The sequence below is a fragment of the Fomitopsis serialis genome, assembly GCF_022376445.1.
Source record: "Fomitopsis serialis strain Sig1Antser10 chromosome Unknown B0H18scaffold_113, whole genome shotgun sequence".
Lineage (NCBI taxonomy): Eukaryota > Fungi > Basidiomycota > Agaricomycetes > Polyporales > Fomitopsidaceae > Fomitopsis > Fomitopsis serialis.
The window spans coordinates 91,241-114,530 of record NW_025955073.1 but is presented as its reverse complement, the minus strand read 5'-3'; the positions used below and the strand labels follow the sequence as shown (position 1 = coordinate 114,530).

The 23,290-nt window shown below is 58.5% G+C and overlaps 1 protein-coding gene across 1 annotated transcript; it reads right to left on the bottom strand.

The window, feature by feature from the left end:
- Positions 1-21,366: 21,366 nt before the first annotated feature.
- Positions 21,367-22,944, bottom strand: B0H18DRAFT_939084 (caspase domain-containing protein; the record flags this gene model as incomplete). Its single annotated transcript, XM_048041850.1, has 4 exons — positions 21,367-21,482; positions 21,541-22,331; positions 22,401-22,540; positions 22,608-22,944. The coding sequence occupies 4 exons, from the start codon at positions 22,942-22,944 to the stop codon at positions 21,476-21,478; spliced, it is 1,275 nt and encodes a 424-aa protein (XP_047887869.1). The 3' UTR covers positions 21,367-21,475.
- Between the last annotated feature and the right edge of the window lie 346 nt (positions 22,945-23,290).

Sequence of the window (23,290 nt, the reverse complement as noted above, 5' to 3'; positions counted from 1 at the left end):
GTTGTTCTGCGGAATAGTGTAAGGCTCTAGCCGAAATTGTGACTTATGAACTGAACTCACCAGGCAGTCGTTCTAACATGCCATCATTCACATGTTACCACCAAAGCTACGCAAGCAAAGTCGCAGAAAGAGACGACGCACCAAAACAGAGACGCGGACCATGGTGGGCAGACGAGAGAGACGGTGAAGAGCCGGAGCTAAAAGCGAAGAGAAAAGACCTGGAGTAAGCTATACACGCTCGTCCGAGTGTCGCGCTACGGAAAGCACGAGTCAAGACGAGCTTCGGCGAAGACAGGCTACGGAGAGACCGCGCGAATTCAATCGACCAGTGCTCTTCTGCTCGCGCGCAGCAGCGAGGAGAGCGTATTCACCTTGGAGGGTCTTGAGGAGGGCGGCGGCGGCGAGCGAGAGGGTCTCGGTAGGCGCGCAGGGGCGAGCGGCTGTGGCTGCTGCTGTACAGTTCCTCGCAGCCACCCGGGCGTTGCCGGCGTCCACTGGCGCTGTGTCGGTCGTCGGCGAGCATCCCCCAGCCAGCAAGCCCAGCCGCAAGCCCAGCCACCCGCAAGTCATCTCCGCCCTCTCTCGCCTCCTCATCATCCAACATGGTCTGCTCGCTCGTCTCCCCACACTCGCCGCATTTCTGACCATATACACTGTGTGTAGGGCCGCGTTCGCACGAAGACCACCAAGAGGGCCTCCCGGGTGCTCATCGAGAAGTAGTCAGTACATGCGTTCGTCGTAACGGCGATTTCAGAGGCTCATCGTTGCCCGCCAGCTACCCGCGTCTCACGCTTGACTTCCACACGAACAAGCGTATCATCGATGAAGTTGTGCGTACACATAAACTCGAGCTAGGACTTGGTGCTGAAGCGATCTTATAGGCTGTCGTTCCCTCGAAACGCCTCCGCAACAAGGTCGCTGGCTTCACGACCCACTTGATGAAGCGTATCCAGAAGGGTCCCGTCCGCGGCATTTCCTTCAAGCTCCAGGAGGAGGAGCGTGAGCGCAAGGACAACTACGTCCCTGAGGTCTCCGCCCTCGACACCTCCGTCAACGGCCTCGAGGTCGACCCTGACACCAAGGTGCGTTTGGTCCTTCACCTTGCATACGGTCCCGTCCGTACAACCGCATCCCTTGACTCACTCGCCCACTTTGTAGGATCTCCTGCGCTCCCTCAACTTCGACTCCGTTGCTGTCAACGTGGTCGTGCCCGTCATCGCGGCCCCCGATCGCGGCCCCCGGCGAGACCGCCGCAACGTGCCGGGCGCTGGGCGGTAAAGTCTCCCTGTTCACCGGACGTCCTCCACTGCACGCGCATCGAGGCGCCCGACAAAACCCCTCGCATAGTGTATTCCATGTCGGTCGCGTTATGTCGTCTCTTTCTCCCCATGCTCTCGCTGTATGCTACTTCGATCGCAACACGCAGCATATGGTTTACGACAAGCATGTCTCCGCGGCCGTCTCTGTCAAAGTGGAGATGATTTGCAGCTTCCAGCAGTAAGTTGTTTGAGGCGTCGCGATACGGGGCCTTCGAGCTTGGTCAACGACAACGGACGATTGATGCAATGCGAGAAGCTCGGGGCATACTTCGCACGTGTAACAGTTCAAATATCCTCGTACCAGGATTTAGGTTCGAACTTTGCGAGCGGTATGCATTCGTGAAGCATCCCCGAGGGTAAAGACGTCTTGAGACGGTGGCTTGGTCGGTGGGAATGGTAAGTGTTCTGTTGTAGGAGACAAGCAGCAGCCACCCATGGCATTGTGGTGCTTACGGCGTGGACCGAGAGTGAGTCAAATCGTCTCAAATGTGTTTATCATTACCGGCCAGTGTCTTCCGTACTGGAGTCGACTTTGTTCTCGACCTGCATCTGTTCTCCGAGTCTACGCGCGCCGGTTTCTGTAGCACAGGCCAGTGGCGTAGCCGCAGAGACTTGATCTTGAAGCTTGAGGCGATCGACTTGAACCGCGACCGCGACCGTCGTTCTGAGGATCGCTGTGACTTGGTCGTGTGCGCCATGCAATAGCCTAATGCTGCCTAGACTGAACACGTCTACCTTATTGCACCTCACTAGAGCGCACGGGTGGCCTGAGTATACACACTTCGTCCGTCCGTCATCCCGACTTGTACACTGCCTTGCTTTCTCCAGCTCACCACCATTCCTCACGCACCGTGGCATGTCAACTTCTCCCGCTCACAGCAGCATTTCTAGCTCAGCGGGCTCCGTTAGTGGCTTTCCAGAGGAGGACTTGAGGGAAGGCGGTCGCGACAATCCTGGCTATTTTGCTGCGAGATTAGGGCAGCCATTAGAACGAGGTCGCTATTGCATCGTACGCAAGCTCGGCTGGGGCCAATACTCCAGTGTCTGGCTTGCAAGGGATCGCGGGTAGGCGCCTCGTTGGAGTTCTCTCGATGTATAATCCGCTGACCTCTGAAAGCAGCCAAGATAGCTTTGTCGCGCTCAAGATATTGACCTGCGAAGCTACCAAAGCCTTGTCGGCCGGTCCCGACCAAAGGTCAGACGAACAGCGCATGCTAGAGAAGATCGCAAACGCCGACCACGCTCACCGAGGCTATCGCCATAACCTCGCCTACTTGAATGCCTTCGACATCAGGGGTACACATGGACTTCACCGTTGTCTCGTTACAGAGGCCCTCGGATATGGCGTCGACTATATCCGCAAGCTGCGTGACGATAACGATCGTCGCGTTGCGCCCAGCATAGTCAAGCGAGTGGTACGGCAAGTCTTGCTCGGCTTGGAGTATCTGCATGATGTGTGCGGTATAGTCCATACAGGTATGGAAGCAATGAGATGCGGTACAGCGCACGTTGACGGTGTAAGCTCTCAGATCTCAAGAACGACAACATCCTCTTCCGCCCACGGGATCTATGCACCGTCGTCGCGCACGAACTCGCCGAGAACCCGTCAGTCACGTACGACTGCGGAACCGAGGGCAACGCCTCAGTCGTTCCAGTCGTCTCGCAAGTGTTGCCCTTGTCCGTCGATGCCTCCATTCATGAACGGGACCTCGACGTCGTACTCGCCGACGTTGGCCACTGTGAGTTTGCTAATGCAGTTCTCGAATGGAAGGACCGCGCTGAGATACCATCGGCATGCAGCGCACTGGATCGAGCACCATTTTCAGGAGCTCATCCAGCCCGACGCCCTCCGGGCACCCGAAGTTATTCTCGGCCATCCCTGGAGCACTCCTGCGGATATATGGAGCGTGGGCTGCCTCGTAAGGCTCCGTTCCATGCAGCCATGTTTCGAACGTGACTTTAACCTTCGCATTGGGCAGGTCACCGAATGGCTTGTCGGATTCTGGCTCTTCGAACCCAATCGCGAAAGATTGTGGAGCTACGAGGAGGACCATCTAGCTCGGATGACTGAAGCTCTTGATGCCCAGTTTGAAGCGTCTACACTGGAGAACTGTAAGCATCGAGACAAATACTTCAAGCAGGATGGTATGTCACTCCTCTGCGGTGCTGTAGCATACTATGACCTCCCTTCGATTTTGATTAGGAACATTCGCGCATTTTACGGATCACGAGGAGCCTACGTGGCCTTTGCGCAAGCTGCTGGAGTCGTTTTCGGAGCTCGGTGACGAAGTCGATGCGGCTGAAGCCTTCCTGAAGCGGTGTCTGCAACTTGCACCAGAGCGGAGGGCCACGGCGAAAGAGCTCGTTGACGACCCATGGCTGGCTGCGCCTGCTGTCAGCAAGTAACAGCATGATTGTTCAGCGGGGCATGAGACGGGCCAACGGTAGATTCCGTCCTTCATTGGTTCACAGCATCGCTTTTCCACATGAAGGCAACAACGATATCCCCCGCATATACGTACGTGCGCCTGGTTTCCACGTCCGATTCAGGCATATGGTGTCGTCTGTTGATCTGTGTGGTAGCTCGTATGAACACTCGCTTCGATCATCACTTGATCGAACGATCTCCATGAACGTTATGTTATGATCACCACATGCATGGACCGCTGGCTATGGACCCACAGCAGCACGCGAAGACATCGTGGCGAAAGCGTTCCTGATACTAATCTTGCCAAAAAGAGATTCGCTGCGAACACTTATCATTTCGGATAACAGTACTGTTTTACTCATCCGTTTGAAACGTCTTTTGACAGACTGCCTATCCGATACCACGACGCCGATGTCCCCCGCCAGCATATGCCTAGGCCCCGTAAATGACATCCCACAACTGCGTTGTCGGGATGGCCTCGGCGTACGCCTTCCTCGCGAGACGTGTGTGCGTGTGCTGCTCATATGCATACGCATACGATACTAGGTCAAACTCACTCCAAGCCGTACCGAGGAAGGACAGGCCGATAGGGACGCCAGGAGCGGGATACACTGTCTCCGGTCCCGCGAGGCCAATCGTGATGTTGTCGGGATAGAAGCCAAGCGGGACTGAAGTTGGGGTCAGCACTACTAATGTGCGAAGAGCGACCGAGGCGACGTACCGGTCACGATCGGGTACCCGGCTATGGCTGCAATATTCGGTGTCAAGCTATACAGCACAATGGACGCGTATGAACAGTCACTTACCTGCGGGGACGGTGGTGAAGCCTGGCGCGGGGAGAACCAATGCGTCGAGGTCGTACATCTCCAGCGCTGCGTCGATCCCGTTCGTCCGTCCCATCTCATAGTCGTACGCGAGCGCCGCATAGTATGTTGAGTTGAACCCAGTCGTTGCTTCGGAGGCAATGAGCCTAGCGTAGGTATGAGGACCATCAATTCGCAGGGAACGTTGGCACTAAAAAGTGATGAAGACTCACTCCGACTGGTCTGTGTACCTTGCAGGCTCTTCCAGAGTTGGATTGGCGTTGTCGAAGGCAATGAGCTCGGCGAGAGACCGCACACCGGATGGGTTGGACAGCAACCCCTCATACCACGCATTGAGTTGGATCTGCGAAATCCACGTATCCCATCAGTACATCAAGACCTCACGCTCGAGGAGACAGACCTTGAAATCCGTATCCAGCACTGTCGACTCATTATTCGACGTCGCAATCGCTTCTGCACTCGGCAAGTCTGCCGGGTCCACCACCGTCGCGCCAAGGGCCTTCATAACCTCCAACGCAGCCTCGAACACCTCATTCACGTACGGGTCGTTCCCCGTGATCGAGTCGTTCAAGAACACCGCGCGAGGGACGCCGATGCGTTTGCCCGCGAACGCGTTCCGGTCGAGCGCGAGCGTGTAGTCGGGGACGGGGGACGGCTGAGCGAGCGTGAAGTTGTCGTTCGGGTCCGGGCCTGCTATGACGGAGAGCACGATTGCGGCGTCGGCCATGGAGCGCGTTAGGGGTCCGACGGTGTCCTGGTGTTCGGAGATAGGGATGACTAGCCGGACAAACGAAGATACGAGTCAAAGGCCGCATGGCAGGACTGGAGACGGATGGGGCATGACGAACCTCCTGCACGAGACGTGAGCCCTACTGACGGCTTGATTCCCGCGAGGTTATTTTGGTTTGCGGGGCAGGTGATACTTCCGTCTGTTTCAGTACCGAGGGTAACCGCTGCCAGTCCGATGGATGCAGCGACCGCAGAGCCCGCAGACGAACCGCACTATATGTGATCAGTAAGCCTTTCCTCCACTCCTAGACGGCTCAGAGAGAGAGACGTACGGGGTCGGCATGAGGGAAGTATGCATTCGTGCATTGACCGCCCCTGCCGGACCAGCCCGACGCCAGGTTGCCTCGGAAATGGGCGAACTCAGACAAGTTAGCCTTGCCTGCAAGTCGTCGTGAGCACCATAAATAAAAACATGCGGGTGGATACTTACCTAGAATAATCGCTCCGGCGGCACGAAGCTTCGTGATGACACCAGCTTCAGCGGGGACAACAGAGCCGAGCAGACTGTACGATCCAGCCGTTGTGTTCATCCCTGCATTCTCATCTTCAGCTTTAATCTGTGCAGCTGGACGACCACTCTGTCCTGCCTTACCCTCGGAGGCAATGGTAGCGATGTTATCCTTCACCAGCACCGGGATGCCATGGAGCAAGCTGCGGGGACCGGTCTCGAGCCGCTCTGCGTCCAGAGCGGCCGCCTGCGCTAGGGCAGATGGGTTCGTCTCAATGACAGCACGGAGTATTGGGCCCTGCAGATTGACTTCCTCGATGCGCGCAAAGTAGGCCTACGACATATATGTGGGACCATACAATTCGAACGACACATGCACTCACATTGACAAGGTCTACGCTAGTGAATAATCCGGATTGCAGACCAGCCTACAGTATCTTTGACTTAGAACTCGTGGCAAGTCAAAATGACGCGACGTACTTGCAGTTCAACAACTGATGCCTCGTACAGATCCGGCAGGGATTCCCTGATAGCTATGCGTTTCTCGGGCAAGAGAGACCTAGCAGACAGCCGCGCTGCGAGTACGGCCGCCTGCAGTGTGACGAGCGCAAGAAAACAGGCAAGGAACCAAGCTCGCATGGAGGGCAGCATCTTCGAAGGTCGGAGCAGAGCCGCAGGCATTCGAGGTGGTCCAAGCGACGTCCTCGACCCTCGCAGATACGATAGGTAGACCTTTTATGCCTCCTTGAAGACTGTCCACAAATAGCCTGAGCATGCGTACGTACCACGGTCCGTTATCTCGCTCGGACGCAGGAGGAGGTGCGTTCCTGCGAATGCACACGACCTCGAGATTTCCCACTGGTGGCTTGGTCACGAGCCTGGGCCGTCATTGGTCCCGGCAGCCAAGAGTTAGTCCTCGAGTAGGGAATCAGTGTAGCGAGTCAGCGGTCGGGTAGGTGCAATGGTTCAAACGTCTACGAAGCGATAGGATGAGAATTTCCTGCATATTCGTGCAAAGTGTCGGGAGTATCTGTGTGATGTAAACTGCTATTGAATAGGCCGAGGATACCCGCACTACGGTCGAGCAGAATGCTCACTGTCTGAAAGCCGAGGTACGAGCGAGTTCAAACAGTTCATTGACGTTAGCGGCTGGACAATCAAGGATCGGCGGATAGCTGCTTACCAACCCTCTTCCAAAGTGCGTCGGAAGCCTGTTACGACGCGATGTCCGCGATGCCACTGAGGTCGAATCATTTGCGACGCCTATCGTCGTCGTTACTTGGCACGGGACTCATAGATGCCGGTGGCGTCACACAAAGCTGCGAAGGCAGGTGGTACACGCTGTAAAGGCCGTGAAGAAACGACAACTGCAATCTATATGCATGGGGGTCAAACAGGATAAACCGTGAGTGGATGGTCATGATCAATAACATGTATATACGTCATGGCATACTCTGAGTGGAACGGAAGAGCGGACAATTGTAGTGGAAGCGACATAACACTATGATAGCACATTGAGCGACTGCGACAGTATATTACCTTTAGGTCTATTGTAACGAGCGGGGTATACACAACACACGTCCATGAGCGATGTTCAGCTGCGCGGCAATGAGATAGTTGGCGTCGAGACTCTAGAGGCAGATAACTGAGAACGAGCTTGCACCTGGCGCTTGAGTTGCGCCTCGAGTTTATTGCGCTGCTTATAAATATCCTCGTCCCGGAGTTTAACGGAGAAGGCTAGTTCGATGAAGGCATCCGGAGTGGGCGGTAGGCAATGCGGTGGAGGGTGCGCGAGGATGGCAAGCAACGACTCTTGGCCTCGGCACTGTAGGAGCGACTGGCGACAGCTTGAAATGACGGCCAGACCTACGCGGAAGAGGAAAGAAACCCCTACGGATGTTGTGAGCTCGGCGTACTCGGCATCCGATCAATTCCAGAAGCAACATACCTTCGAACAAGAAGACATCCCAGACGCGAAGGAGGAGATCGGTGGGAAACGCGTCCGCAAATAGCGCAGTGAACCTGATGACAATTGTCGTCAGTCAGCAATCCCACGAAACTGATTAACACCGTGCGTACCACGGTCGGCATATGCAGATGGGGGGTATCGCCATCTCCACAAGGATCCTCTGAGCCAGCGGAGCGTCGTTGTTCTCCATTGCCTTCGAGAACAATGAAGAGTCGATGTCTAGCAGGATCGGCTGCGGGGAGTAGTAGGGACGGATATGTGAGTCCATCATCGTCACAAATGTCCAGAACGCATCCTCCTCGGGAGACTGCAGTATAAGCTGGCCAGCGATCATAGCGAGCCCCTTCGTGTACTGCACGTCTGGTACCATCGTCAGGTAAGCCTGGAGAACGTTAACGAGTGACTGGTCGAGCAACGGCTGATCATGGAAAATACGTTGCGCATCCTGTTCGATGTTGGAGATGGGTGCAACTCTCTCCCTTTGGCCTAGCCGTGCATATAACCCCTCCATCCGCTTCGCCTTGCTGTCGGTGAGGAGCGCCCACACCTGATAACGCACAGACGCCGGAACGCCCTCAAGGACCAACTTCCGGATGCGCTTCGCCTTGCGTGCCTGGGACGGAGATGTCGAGGTCAATGCAGAGATCCATCTCAGCTCTCGTTGACGGTGCGCCTCGATCTCCGCAGCATCGGTTACCTTGGCAACTCTGTCTTCTCCCGATTTGTCGGACGACGGCCGCCTCATGCTTAGGGGGCTTGCATCGATTACGCTCTTGGCATCCGCATTGGCAGGCGGTGCGAGCAAGGAGTCCGCGCTGCTTGTCGCCAATGGCGAGCGCGGCACCGCCGGGGCAACCAACTCAAAGTCCATGTCCTTGACGGACACGTGTACTTTCTGTTCAACAGGTGTCTCAAATGAGAACACGCTGGATGCCGGGCTGCGCTCGCTGGGTTGCAATAGCGGACGCTCACTCGGCATCTGCACGCGCAAGCCGGATGAGGATACTGCGGACCGCAGCGATGGGACACGCGCCGACAAGCCAGAGCTGGATTCCGACACATCAGGGGGGTGTGAAGAAACTTTCATTGCCATTGATAACTGGGATGGGCGGCGCAAGCCGATGCTGTCTGCCGACTGGCGCGACGCACTGCTCTCCACAGATGGACGTGGTGGTGTGTTACTGCTCTCTATAGATGAGCGCCCCGGGGCGACCTGCGCACGGGGCGAGGGTGGGAGTGCCGGGTCCCCCCGCGCAGTCTTGGTGCCCGGCAGAATAGACGACCGACTGTGTCGTATTACTGGAAATGATGATCGCGGCGATGCAGGAGACCTTGGAGACGATGGAGGGCTAGATGGAGATGCTGAATGTTCAGACTTTAGGGTCGCCGTCGATTGGTGACGAACGGACGAACCTCCTGTCGGGACATCCCGTTGCTGGAGCGGACTGGTTGTTCCGTTGCGATCGAAGGTCGCTCGGGAGACAGGCGAACCCGGAGCTGAGGATGCAGCAGGGATCAGCATAGGACGCCCCGCGAACGGTGCATTGGCAGACGCAGGAGAGGCAGAGCCTGCCACGACGTTGTTCTGAGATAGGGACAGAGGAGAGGGTCTTTGGACACCTCTGACAACGGAGGACGTATGCGAGAGCGTAGCCCGTTGAGGTGTAGGCACGGATACTGGAGACGTCGCTGCTGCGGGTGTAGCAGTAGCAGATTTCGACCTTTTGGTGACGAGTGCAACAGATGACAGCTGGGCAGCCGACGGCCCGTCCTTGGAACTGACGGACGTTAACCCCCCTCATACAGACGCATAGCGAAGACACTCACCTGTTTCCTTCGGGCATGACTACCTCTGCGATCGGTGAGTCGAACCCCGAGAAGGAGCGCGAGCGAGGCCGAGGCGTGCCTGATTTAGGGAAGAAGTTGGGCCTTGGTATGGCCTTACCACTGCTGACCGAGTCTGGACGCCCAAACTCGCCCTGTACTTGGGGAGGGGAATTGACAGGTTTCGGTGACGCCGTCGCAGACCGTGCCAGATTAGAGCCAACACCAGAAGAAGCCGTGCGAACCAAACCAGCGACTCCAGGTGAGGCCGTCGCTGACCTCGCCAGACTTGAACCTTGAGCCATAGTTGCGGCTACGTCGTACGGAGAGGGATCTAGCGGCGTTCCGACGCGTGAAATTCCTGCTGCAGGCGATCCCGCCCGGCTACCAGGACCGTGGTTGTACATAACCGGTCTGTTCGCCGGGATGTTCATCTGAGGCTCCAACGTGAACGAAATCGGCACCGGTCCAGTGGAGGTAATGAGATCCCTGTCGAACCGTGCGTAGATCGTCGACGCGCCACCGGGCCGTCTTCCCTGCTGCTGTTGGCTCAGCAAGGTGTGTATGATCTGGATGGCGGAGTTAGGTGGTGGGCCGTTGTACTGCTGGGGCGGCTGGAAGGGAGCAGGCTGACGACCATACATCGGTCCCGCAGGCACTTGCGCTGGTTTTGGTGCGTGAGGGTGAGGCATGAAGAGCGATTGACGGGAGGCAGGGTCCACAGGCGGCTGGTTCGTCGAGCGGGTGCGCAGCAGTGGCGGTCCCTGCTGTGGTGGCGGAGACAGCGCATACTGCATCGGCCGTGACGGTCCGGAGATAGCATACGGCGGAGGCGCGGGCTCGTTGGACGGCGACATGGCGCGCTCGGCTGCCTCCCTAGCTTTTGTTGACGCGAACGCCGACTGGTCTCGCGGAGACGTGGGCGACGCAGGGCCGTTCATGAACGGCGGCTCCTCGTCGTCTTCGACCACGATAGCTTGTCCAGATACCCTTCGCACGTCGACGTCCCGCGGCGGTGACAGCCCACTAAACACATCACGACCCGGAGATCCGGGTGGAGGAGAGACGAACGAGTCTACGGATGCCGGCGTATTCGGAGAGGCCGGTGTTCTCGGGGTCGCGCTCTGCGTCGGTGAGCCAAACGATGCATGGAGGAGGGGCGAGGGCCCCTCCCCCGTGCTAGTGCTGCTGTACCGCAAGTTGTTGTGACCTGTATCCCTATCCTGAAGCGACAGCGGCGACGGCCGGTCCTTATCCTTCAGCGTCGCGCCCCGTTCGGACGTCTGCGCTTCCTCAGCCGTCGGAAGCTCACTCGTGATCGTCCCACTCTCCGAGCTCACAACTACCGCGGCCGGCAGCTGCGCCCCCCTATCCAACTCCTCCGACACCCTCACACTGCTCTCCATGTTCAATCTCGACGCCAGGTGGTCACTCGGCACTGGCGGGATGTCGCCCGTGGGCTTGATCGACCCCTGAGAGAGCCTCGACATCTTGCTCGCCATCGAGAAGCGCGAGTAGCGGTAGTCGTCGTAGATGTCGCCCTCCCAGCCGGAGCCGGAGCCACCGCTGTTCTCGGAGCCCGCAAGCGACGGGCGGAGGGACTGGAGGGAGCGCATCGACTTGAGGGAGTGCATAGAGCTGCGCTGCGAGTGGCGCGCGTACGGCGGGTTTGGCGGGTCGAACTCATGCGGTGATGGTAACGGGGAGGTGGGCGATGCAGGAGCCGGGACGGAGGGAGATGGCGAGCGGGAGTAGTGCGAGACGGATTGCGTGGCAGAGCGCGGGCTGTCTGCGAGGCGACCGTCGATGTTGACTGTAGAAGCGACAGACTGGCGGTCGTCTGCTGCATCGTCGCGATGGGGCGTATTCGCCCCGCTCCTGCTGCTCAGGATCGACGCGTCGTCGTCGCCGTTCGCACCCCCGCTGAGGAAGCCCTGGAGCAAAGACAAGCCGATACCTTCAACGCCGGCGGACATGTCCAGCGAGAGACGGCTGCTATCCTCTGTACCGTCCACATCGAACGAGAACGACCGTGGACTGATATCCGAGCTGATGTCTGACCGGATCGGGGAGGGCGGAGGCTGCGGTGAGGTCGCCGACGGGGACTTGCGGATGTTGAGCGGACTCGTCATAGGGCCAGGCGTAAGGGCCTGCCCACTGCCCTCCTCCTCGTCTCCAAATAGTACGGACTCACGGACGACGGGTGAGAGCTGCTCAGGGTGGTCACGCGAGTGGACCGCTATGCGTACGGTGTACTCTTCCTCGTCCGGGGACAGCGTGGCTGGGGTGGTGGGCGGAGCCGTCTCGAGCGTAGCCGACCGCGAGGACGAGTAGCTCGTAGAGCGCTCTGGCGGGTGTGGGCCTTCCTCCATGGAACGCACCTTGCTCAGCGGCTCGAGCGCGCGCACCGAACTGATCGAGCTCGAAGGTCTGAACTTGGCGACGCTCCCCGTCGAGCCCATGCTATTCATCTCCGTCATGATGCTACTCGAGCCGCTCACGCTGAGGCTCATCCTGGGACTGCTCGCGCGGGAGGCGGCCGGGGACGCTTGGAACGGAACGGGCGGGGACACGACGTCGCGAGCGGTGAGAGTGACTGCGCTTTGGGAGGATGAGGGGCGGCTCTGGGAGCGTGAGCGAGGGCGATGGGAGGGTGAGATGGAGTGGCCCGAGGATGAACGCTTGGTCATGACGGGTTTCTTGAGACGGCTGTGGAAGCGGACGAAGGAGCCGCGGAAGCGACCTATGACACCCTCACAGTAGCCCTGCAGTGTCGTATGTGTGAGTCCATGTCACAGAGCAGAATGCAAGGATTGAGCTGCGCATGAAACAGTCGCCCTGTTGCACCAATCGACTCACCAGGAAGACATCCTCGTCGGCCAGCTGCAAGAGTACGGTGATCTCATCGTCCTGAGGTACTCCGAAGTCAGACGTTGTTCACACGTGTGAATACGCACGGTACCTTCATGAACATGAGGTCTTCGGGTTCCTCTGCAACGTAGTCCTGGAGGGCAGTGCATTTGCCAATGCCACCCTTGGCAGCAAATCGCGACCAGCGACCCAGTTCAGTTGCATCCATATCAACGGCAAGCCATACACAACACGCAGAAAAAAAGACGAAATTGAAGATGAAGACAAAGTCGAGTTTGCGCTGGGAGCCACAGTGGGAGCAAAGCGCAGTCGTCGGGCGTAGGCGGCTAGAGTGACTGTTGAGGATAGCGCTGCGCTAGGCACGACAGCGGCGAAGTGTCTGGGTCCTGGGCGAGGCACGATCAGGCAGGCAGGGGCAGCGGAAGCAAAGGAGTGGAGGCGGTGTCGGCCACACCGAGGACGATGTCGGAGGGGAGCGAGGTCGCTATGTCTGCCAGCGTGCACAACGAGGCGTGCAGCGAGGAGAAGACGAAACGGCCTCGCCCCCGCTAAGCTCTCTTCGCCTGGGCCGCCTATTATGTAAGCATCCCCGGCGCTCCTGAGCTTAACGCACGGTTGTACTTAGCTCATTTCTTCGAAGTGCTGGTCTGTTGCGAATGTCGGTCGCATGGTAAACGAACGACAGTCACTTCGCTCCTCTGCGAGGCAATACACCACTTTCGGGCAAATCACACCGTGTGCGTCAGTCAAGAACTTCTGATTCTTGAACGTGAACGTCGACTGCCGCAACAGGAAATACAGGGCCGCTACAACTCAGAGAGCAGTTTGCGAATACTTCGAAGAATTACTCCAGTGTTCTCCTTGTGGACGGTTTACTTGCCAGAGGATACTAATGATCACTGCTCATACTTTTCTACGTTCAGCTCTCACACCTATGCAGCAAAACGAAACAGCTGAGTACATAGGCAACAGTCTCGCTTTTCGCATCCTTAATACTTTCGTCTTTTGTAGCTATCACGGAAGCGTCCTCAGTTCACGTCAGGGCGCGTTCGACGGCTCTCAAGGGCACTGCATCGCTTCGCCACTCGATTGACCCGTTTAAGTACGGGTAGTAACTCGAAGCTCACGTTGACAGGCCACGCAGAACATCTGACTCATTCTCGTCTCTTGATCCAACCCTCCAATGTATTCTTCTGCACTGTCTCGATTTTCTTTCTCTTCCTCGGGGTCCTGATGCAGAACCCCACCGTCAGGTCAGGCTCCCACCTCCAAAACCGCAACAAATGCTTACCTGAGTCATCTGCTTGCGAATCCCGCATCACCTGCCACAGCCTCTCAAAGTCCTCATCCTTCACGATACCCCCGCTTGCCTGCGCGTGGCCGCGCGCAAAGTCCTCGCCCATGCTCTCAGTGAGGCCTGATACGCGCGACGCGTACTCCCGGAGAATGTCCGGTATGTTGATCTCACCTCCGGCTCGCTCTCCGCACTTGTCCTCATTCCCAGTACCTACAGATTTCCGCTTCGACGACGACGAAGTGCCCTTGGCAGCGGGCGAAGGTAAGGCGCAGCGCGCAATGCGGCACGCAAAGTTGGTCATCCCAGCGCCGGGAAGGTACGCGCCGTTGCCGCAGATGACGATCTGCAGGCGGGCCGACTTGAGGGTCGACGCCCAGCGCGTCGCGATCAGCTGTGCGCACAGCGTTCGTTGCCAGATATCAGTACGTCCACTTCCCTCGAGATACCAGGACGACTTACGGGGTGCACCTGCGCCTCACTCTGTATTCGGACTAGAGCGACGCGGCCGTCCCCAGAGAAGGTCGGTGCTGTATGCCCGCACCGCTCCGTCTCCGCGCGGATCTCGACGCGAGCCTCGTGCAGCCTCCGTATATGCTTGTTCCCCGACGCGCCAGACACGATCTGCGCCGGACCGCAAGCAAGCAAGGCCTCCCACGCCGTCCGGACGTCATACTGCGCCGTCCTCCGTGCTACATCCACGGCGCCGTCAGTCCACACATCCACAACGACAGCGCCCCGCGACCGCGGCTACTCACGTGCATTCACCAACGCAACCGCCTCCCCCAGCGCCTTCTTCGTCCACCTCCGCGCACACGCGCTCATGTCCGGCCACGGTCTCTCCCACTTGTGGCCGGCACCGAGGTCGCCCATCGTCCCGAGCACGCAGAGCCACTCCATACGCTCCCTCACCTCCTTTGACGCGACCCCGCGGACGAGCGGCTCGCAGAGGAGGTACGCGAGCGTCGAGGACGTCGCGACGGGCTCGCGCCGCGCCGCGGAGAGCACCGTCGCTCCTTGCGGGAACCCCTCCGCGAGGTGGTGGTCCACGATCAACGTCCTCGCCTCTTCTTCCTCGCCCTCGCCGGGGAGTATCGCAGGCCCCGCACGGCTCCCCTGGTCCGCAACGAGGACGAAGCGCGGCCTGGGCACGAGCTCCTTGAGCCGCGCGCGCTCCGCGGGTGCGTGGACGTTCGCGCCCTTTGCGACGAAGTGGGTGTGGATGAGCGCGGGCGGGAGGCCGAGCGCGGTGAGGGTGTGGTGGAGGATGAGGGCAGAGCAGAGGCCGTCGGCGTCTTTGTCGGGGAGGAGGAGGGTCGGGAGGCGAGCGGCGGCGCTGCGTGGAGTGTGGGTGCGGTCAGTGTGAAGGTCGACGGCGTGCAGGGCGTGAAGGCGGACGCGTACCACTCTTGGATGAACGCTCGGGCGGTCGCCATGGTCTGCGTGCTAGTGGGCCAATTGTCTTGTTCGTCCTCGTCGCTCGAGTCTGATCCTCGGGGTGTCGGTGAACGCATGGCTAGACGGGGCATCGACCGCGACGGGTGGTGACACACAGACGTGATGCTCTGTCGAAGACCAAGACAGAAGCAGAGTGGACTTGTCAGCCTCACCGGACACCGAGAGTAACGGACAGCTCGACAAGGGGCTCGGAGCATGCAGCGGCAGTCGATGGTAGACGCCACACTGCTGGTTAACGTTCAAGTTCGTTCGTCGTGTCATCCTCTTCAAGATCGAGCCCACTGTCAGCCGCATATGCACATGTCCAAATCGTCGCCCACATGCAGCACAGCTCGGACGCGCTTCGCAAGTAAGTATGCCTGCGTCAGCCTCTCGTTGTTGTCAGTTGCTGCGCTTCCCTGTAACGTAGATTATTGTACCACACCATTCGAATTGTGAGCAATCGTACCAGTACAAGTAAGCAACAGACCACGCAAGTCTCGCAACCGGTTGCCAATGACCGACGCTGCACCCAGTCCGCGGCATCCCGCCAATTGAACATTCGAAAGCACGAATACATTCCAAGACAGTATAATACACTTTTCACGCTACGAGCCAACAATCGAGCTATGATACACGCTACATCCTTTTACGTTACGTTCCCTCGTCATGCTACACCCATCATACACACGCATTCACATTTCTTTCTTTCCTTCCAAGAAATCAAGTCCGGTCACGCCCTCACCACACGAGCAGTTTGTCCCTCGTAATCCAGCACCATCCCAATGTACTCCTCCCTTGAAAGCCAAACCCCGACTCGCTCACCCCCCGCATCGCTCCGCCGACAAGCCCGCACGCTGGCGCCGCACGACGGGCATGACGACCTCCTCCACGAGGGCCCACGCACCGAGCATGGCGCGCTCCGCGTCGGCGGCGGCGCGCTGGAGGTGTGCGAGGGTCGCGCGGTGCTCCGCGAGGTGGGCGTAGACGGTCTCCCAGTCCGCAGGGGACAGGTTGGGGTTCGGGGGCGGCGGCGATGGGAGGGAGAGGGAGGCGAGGGCGGAGAGGGGGTCGGTGGGCAGGGAGGTGATGCAGTCGGCTTCGGGCAGGGAGGTGGCGTGGGCGGGGGAAGGGTGCGAGTTGATGCTGAGGAGGCAATGTTGGCAGACGGGGGCTCCCTCGGCGTAGAGCTCCGTCGTCGCGCCCGAGAGGCTCCAAGAATGCGCTGAGCCACGACGGTCCTGGGCGTGCCACCGACGCGCGGCAAGGAGGTAGTCGGGGTTGTACCTGCGCAGGCGCGGTCGCGTGCCGGGGCCCGACTCGAGCCGCCGCCGTCGCGCGAGGCATTCCTCTGCATCGAACGCAGATGCAGTACGGACATAAACATATGGAGGGTCTTGCACATTAACTAATAGGGACGCACCTTCGACGCGCGCTGTGACGCGTCGCTCCTCCTGCCTCGCCTCCATGTCACGCGCGACGTCCACGGGGAGCACGGGCGGGTGTATGGCCGGCTCGGTGGGGGCGTAAACCATCGGCGGGTGAGCCATCATGGGCATGCTCACGTCCTGCGCCCCCTCCTTCCTGCCGGCGTGGCCACGGAGCGGGCCATGGCGCCCGTCGCCAGTCGCTTCGACGCGCATAGGAGCGACGGACGACGCGCGCGACTCGGCCTCCCAGTCTGCCTCCCATCCGGAGTCGTCCTCGTCCATCGTGCACGCGGCGGCCTTGCGTCGGAGGTGGGGTGGGAGCCTGACGAGGCGGGGTGGTGTGGCTGTGGCTGCGGGGTACGGACGATCGGGATCAGGGCGAGGAGTCGGCAAGCCCCCCCAGGCCAAGGGCGAGGACCTACTGCGCAAGCTGGACCCTCCTCCTGAGGCCGAGTTTCGTATGTGGACGTCGGCGTCCGCGCCGCAGCTAGAGTTGGGCATCGCTATTTATGTGGGCGCGGGCGTCCCTGAAGACAATGGCAGTCGTTGGACGCGCCGCGTAGCGAGGGCGACGGGAGGACCGAGCAGGAGGGGAGAGGGACGCGTCGACGTCTTTGGCCTGCGGACGCGGAAGCGCGCTCAGAGTCATGCTCGATGAATGGGATGGGTCTTCTTTCGCCTCGGTTATGTCTTCCTCGGCCCGAATCCCGGAACGCGCCAATCCTCAATATGTACGGTGGTTGTGGGGGGCATGGCGCACTCGTCGTGGCGTTCGCGAAGGCCACCCATGTGCATGATCTCCATGATGCGAGCCAAGCGTTGCGTAGCATGTGCATACGGATCCCGGAACAGAGCATATCGTTGCGGAAAGCCCTCAATCCACAGTGCTCAGTCACTCAGTAGGTAGACACGCTCAAGGGGACGGCACACTGATGATACAGGGATAGATATAAGTTGAGATGACTGTTCATGTGAGGGGACAAGAAGTCTCTGAGGTATTAAAGGCGCGTACCACCCCGCCACATCGACCATCTAGAGACGGAGCGCAGGAGCGACGTATGTAGCACTCCGCCGCCCGGAAATGGAAGGGGTCGGTACTGCATGGGGAACTGACGCTAGAAAAAAAAGAAAAAAGAGTCCGCCTTCGTTGACGCCTGCCCACAGCCACAAGTTGGACGTGCAGACCACAGCCTCTTTCCCTTCGAGCGCTCTACCAATCTCCCGCGGAACCCTGTCACCGGACGTGCCATACCCAACCGTGCACTCCTCGTCACCGACGCTCTCCGCCGTAAGTACGACGCGTCGGGTTTTGAGGCGAATGTGCAACTCCGGCGGAACCTCCACGATGAATCGCGTGCCCTTGACGACGTTGTTGCGGTAGCCTGCTCCGACGTAGAGCAAGCCCTTGTCATATCTGACGGGGAAAGTGCTTGCAGCTGCCGGTACCTCGTGCGTCGTGAACAGCAGTCGGTACTTGTTCCGCCCAATGCACAGCGGGGTCTGGCCCGCCATCCACTGCAGCGTCCCCGGGAACCGTAGATCTACGCCGTCCGGCTTCCGCAGTGCGTCCACGAGACGTGCGTACGTCAGGTCCTCCCCGTGCTTCATCCGCATGTACGCCAACAAGTGGAATGTGAACACACCGCGCGACATCCCGCCAATGATGTGCTCCTGCGCCGTCTGATGCGGTTGGCAGGCGGCGAGGAGAACGTGCGAGCGCGCCTCTGGACCTGAGAATCCGGTCTCGGGTTGCGCAACAGGGACCATCGTTGCAGCACGACCTGCATCTGGGTCTTGCCAGGCCCAGATGTGTTGATCGAGTGTCTCGGGGATGGGAGGCCGGGGAACTGAGCTTGTTGCTGGTAGGTGCCGTGTCTCACTGACGCTGTCGCCGGCAGGCCCGCCACGATGCATCCCTCCGGAATGGCAGGAATCGAAGATAGCCACCTGTAAAGCAGAGCCAATGAGTATGAACATTATCACAACGAAACATGGAGCATCAAATGAACGTACAATGTTGTCTCCCTTCGCGTGAGCCAGCCGGCGCATCAGGCCTCCAAATGTCCGGTCTGGGATGCCGATGGTTAGCTGATCTCTCTCGTCTGGCATGCCCTCGTCGTGCGCGCAGATCAGCTCGACCATATTCAGTCGACCATCGGCGCCCCAGCTCGAAGGCGCATCCATGCGATCGCCATGGCCTGCGTAGTAGACAACGATTGCGTCGCCCCGTTCGATGGCTGGGTTGTTAATAAGGTGGGAGAAGAAAGTGTCGATGATGTGTGTACGCGTCGCCCTCTCGTTCGTCAGCCGGACGATCTGGTTGTCAGGAACCCTCAAGGTGTTCGTGAGGTAATCGCAGAAGTCGTCGCTGTCGTTCACACATCCACGGAGATTTTTTATCTGGGGATGCTGATAGACGTCGATGGCGACGACAAGAGCCCAGATGCGAACTGGATCGCCATGCGGATTCTGGGCCGAACGTCGTGTTTCCTCTATCGCGCAGGCTCTAAGGTAATGTCAATATCAAGAGATTGGTATGACCGTATGAACCGCACCTGGGGATCTCATTGGCGAGGGTCCGTGTCCCCGAACGGACGGCCGACCCTTTCGCTCTACTGGATCAAGTATGATCAGGGATCTCGGCGAAGGGATGAAAACAAAGTAAAGTAGCGCACCTCCGCTTGGTGTAGGCTTCGAATAGTCGACGACGCTTCAAGCATTCTCTCACCCTTCACGGCGGTCAGCTCGTCCGGTTTGCATTGTCAGTCTACGACAGCTCACCTAAGGTTCTTGCCGCCCCGCCGAGCAATGTGAGTCGTCCACGATGACTTCATTCCGTACGAAAAGCACGTTCGGCGGCGGATGTGCAAACCGAATTGGAGACGTACCAACAATATGTAGAGCGGGGGGAAGCTTGGGTACCCTGCATCCTGGGGACACCCGTGCGATACTAGGAAACTGTGCAGACCGGTGCAAGAGACGATGCTTGACTTCATGGAGACAAAACTGCAGCGATCGGGGACAGCACCCTTGCCGTATATACTAGAGAGCGCATCAGAACCTGATAGGAAAGGAAGTCGAAAGATAAGACCGGCGCACTACGCACGGGTCACCGCCTCCTCATCCTTTTCTTCTCTCTCCTTCCATCAAGTCTCTACCTTACTAGTACACCACGCCTGTCCAAGCCGGGAGCGCGCGACCGTTGAGGAACCTGGCGTATGAGGTCCCGTCGGTCAGGCCCCTCCCGCGCGCCTTGCGTCGCGCCCTGCTCTCCCATATATACCAAGTATCCTGTCGGAAAGTCGGGAAGACGGGACATATCGGGGAACTCTCGGAGCGGACATATGTCGAACCTACGAACCCTGCAAGGTCGGGCGCGGCGATGGGCTGGATGTTGGAGTGCGCCGGAGGAGGCGGAAACGGTCCGTGGATGGGACGGGAATGAGAGGGTGCGTACGCGGAGGAGGATCTGTACGCGATTGGCGGTGTTGATCGCGGGATGGTCGTCAGCCGCAGGATTGGTCTAATGCAGGACCTCAGTGCAGAGGCTCGCGATGAAAAGGATGCGAGCACGCACCATGAGTTTCCACAATCATGGACCCACTCGATCTGATTCGTCGATCGCCATCAGCACGGCTGCAAGCACCATGTATGAGCTGTTTCAGTTCGTCGACCTCCCGATACACTCAGAGATCGTTCTTGAGATACGAGTTCCGGGTGCCAGTGCTAGTCGACTGAGTGCCGGCGAGTAGTACAATCACTGTGCGGTATACAGCCGTCAAGAAGCGTGCGGGCGACGGCGACGGCGACGCATCGTGGGCCGCACTTGATACCGATAGCCTTGCATAGCCAAAACACACTGGCGAGGCACGATGCACAAGATCGGGGAGACGACCAAGAGACGACTGATGCCGCCGTACGCGTCATCTATGAAATGTCGCTGTGCTTGAACTGTGCGGAAGGCACGTACCTGCGATACGCAGCAATTATCCACAGAGTGGATCACGAGTCGCCGATCCTTCGGCCTTCTCTTCGCGCACACACTCCTAGCAACAAGGGATGCGCCTGATACGGCCGCTGCGCCCCCATTCTTATGACCCTTGTGTGAAAGCCCTTCCGTCGATCAGCATCTTCGCGCCATGCCTTGTTCGCTGAGAGCCGGAGGCATGGTTGTAATGCGTTGATTATAAGACCCTGAAGAGCAGTCAGTTCTGGTCACACATGACGGTTTATCGAGCAGATAGGGACTCCCAATAAGTACAGAAGACGGGGCACAGCGCACAGACTGACTATAGCAGTCAAAAGCCTGGGCAAGTACAAGCAAACCCGGGTTGTCACCTTTAGCTGCGCGCAGGGAGGTGTAAAGGAGTAGGCACGACGACGCACGAATCCGCTGGCAGCAATACGCTGAGCGCGCAGAAGTTCACTGCACCTTTGAGCTTTAACCGCCGCGTATGAGCAAGCCGAAGGCCATTTAGGTCACGCGCCCAGAAACCCCGTCAGCGTAATTTCGCATCGAGTGAGTAGATGGGTTCTTGTTCATAAATAATACCTATTTCGGGTGGACCATCTGCAAAAAACCAGCGCGAGCCTGATAGAGACGCATCACGTAGGTCCAGATGATCCACACGAGTGTCATCAAGGATCATCTGACCGTCTTCACTTTGACCACGGACTCGCGACGTCATCCTGACGCGGTCTTTGTCGGGCTCTACATCGGTTCCGCGCTCATTGAGGATTGCAATGACAATGAATGGACGAATGAGACGATAGATATGTTACATATGGGAGACACACAAGCCGCAGAGAAATAACAATGGGTTCGAGTTGCCCGAACGACGGTCACCGCCTGGCGCAAGACTTAAAAGTTAGACACTCGACAACATATCACAATCAGAGGCACGCACATTCGTGAGAACTTGGCAGCGTTGGTGCAGACTACAGCGTCTTTCCCATTCAGCGCTCTACCGATCTCCGGTGGCACTCTATCGTACGCGCCACACTGAACGGTGCAATGAGCATCACCGACGCTTTCCGCGGTGAGCACGAGTGGTTGCAGTTTGAGACGGTCCTGCAACTCAGCCGGAACCTCCACGATGAACAACGTGCCTTTGGCAATGTTGTTGCAGTAGCCTGCTCCGACGAAGAGGAGCCCATAATCATATCTGATCGGGAAGGTGCTCGCAGCTTCCATTTCCTCGACCGCGGTGAACAAGCGTCGGTGCTTGTTGTGTCCCAGGCACACCGGAGTCTGCAAGTGCCACACCATCACTGGGAGTGGTGCTCCGGGGCCCCAGAGCCCGAGATGGTCCTGTTTCCGCAGCGCGTTCACGAGACGCGCGTACGTAAGGCCCTCCCTGAGCCTCATCCGCATGTGCGTGAGCAAGAGGTACGTGAACACCCCGCGTGGCTTGCCGAGAATGATATGCTCCTGCGCCATTTGATCCGGCGCGCAGGCTGCGAGAAGGACATGTGAACGCGCCTCCAATGTCGAGAATCCGGAGTCGGGCTGCACGACAGGGACCACCGCTACACCACGGCCTGCGTCCGGGTCCTGCCAGGCCCAGATTTCCTGATCAAGGTCTTCAGGGATCGGAAAGTGGGGTATTGAGCTTTCTGCAGACAAATATCGCGTCCTACCGGCACTGGCAGGTCCACGATGCATGCCTCCTGAATGGCAGCAGTCGAACACAGCCACCTGCAAAGTATGGCCGAACGACCCTCCTGTCACTACAGGGTAGATCAAAGAACTATTGAGCAGACGTACGATATTGTCGCCTTTCTCATGAGCCAACCGACGCATCAGCCCACCAAATGTCCGGGAAGGGATACCAACGATGGGCCTGCCTGCATGGTCTTGCATGCCCTCGTCATGCGGACAGATCAACTCCACCATCGTGGGATATCCTGAGGCACGAAGGTGAAGGAATTAGTCTACATCTGCCTGGGGAGACTACCATCGTGCCGAGCTGACCTGTCGTGTTCCAACCGGCAGGAGCTATCCTGCGGTCGCCATGGCCTGCATAATAGAATACGATCGTGTCGCCGCGCTCGATAGCGAAGTTGTTAATGAGATGTCTGAAGAACACATCGAGAATGCGGGTGCGCGTCGCCTCCTCGTCGTTGAGTCGGATAATGTTGCTGGAAGGGACATTCAAGGTGTTGGTGAGGAAGTCGTAGAAATCGCTGCTGTCGTTGACGGCGCCGCGGAGGGCGTTAATCCCTCTGTGGGCATAGACGTTGACAGCAACAAGGACGGCCCAAATCACAGGGGAGGAAGCGGGGGCGACGACGCGTAGTCTCGGTTCCATTGTGGCTGCACCCGCGGAGGCTGCCGGTCGGAGAGCGAAAAACCCATCTGAAAGTTATTAGGACTCCGAGGGAGCACTCGAAGGTCCCCGGCGACTCCCCTAAGGGTACGAACGGATATTGGGTAGCAGAGCCAAAATCGACCCAAACCCTTGTCCGGTATTGGGTAGCGAAGCGTGGATAGGCAACGAATTTGGGTGAACCCTTGTCCGCAGATTGGGTAGCTGTGGCCGGCCCATCAGGAAAACCCTCTTTTGGGAATAACAACGAATGTCGTAGTATTACAGCGAACAATGAGTAATTGTAACCATTCTTTTGTTCGCTGTAGTAGTGGTTTATTCGCTATGG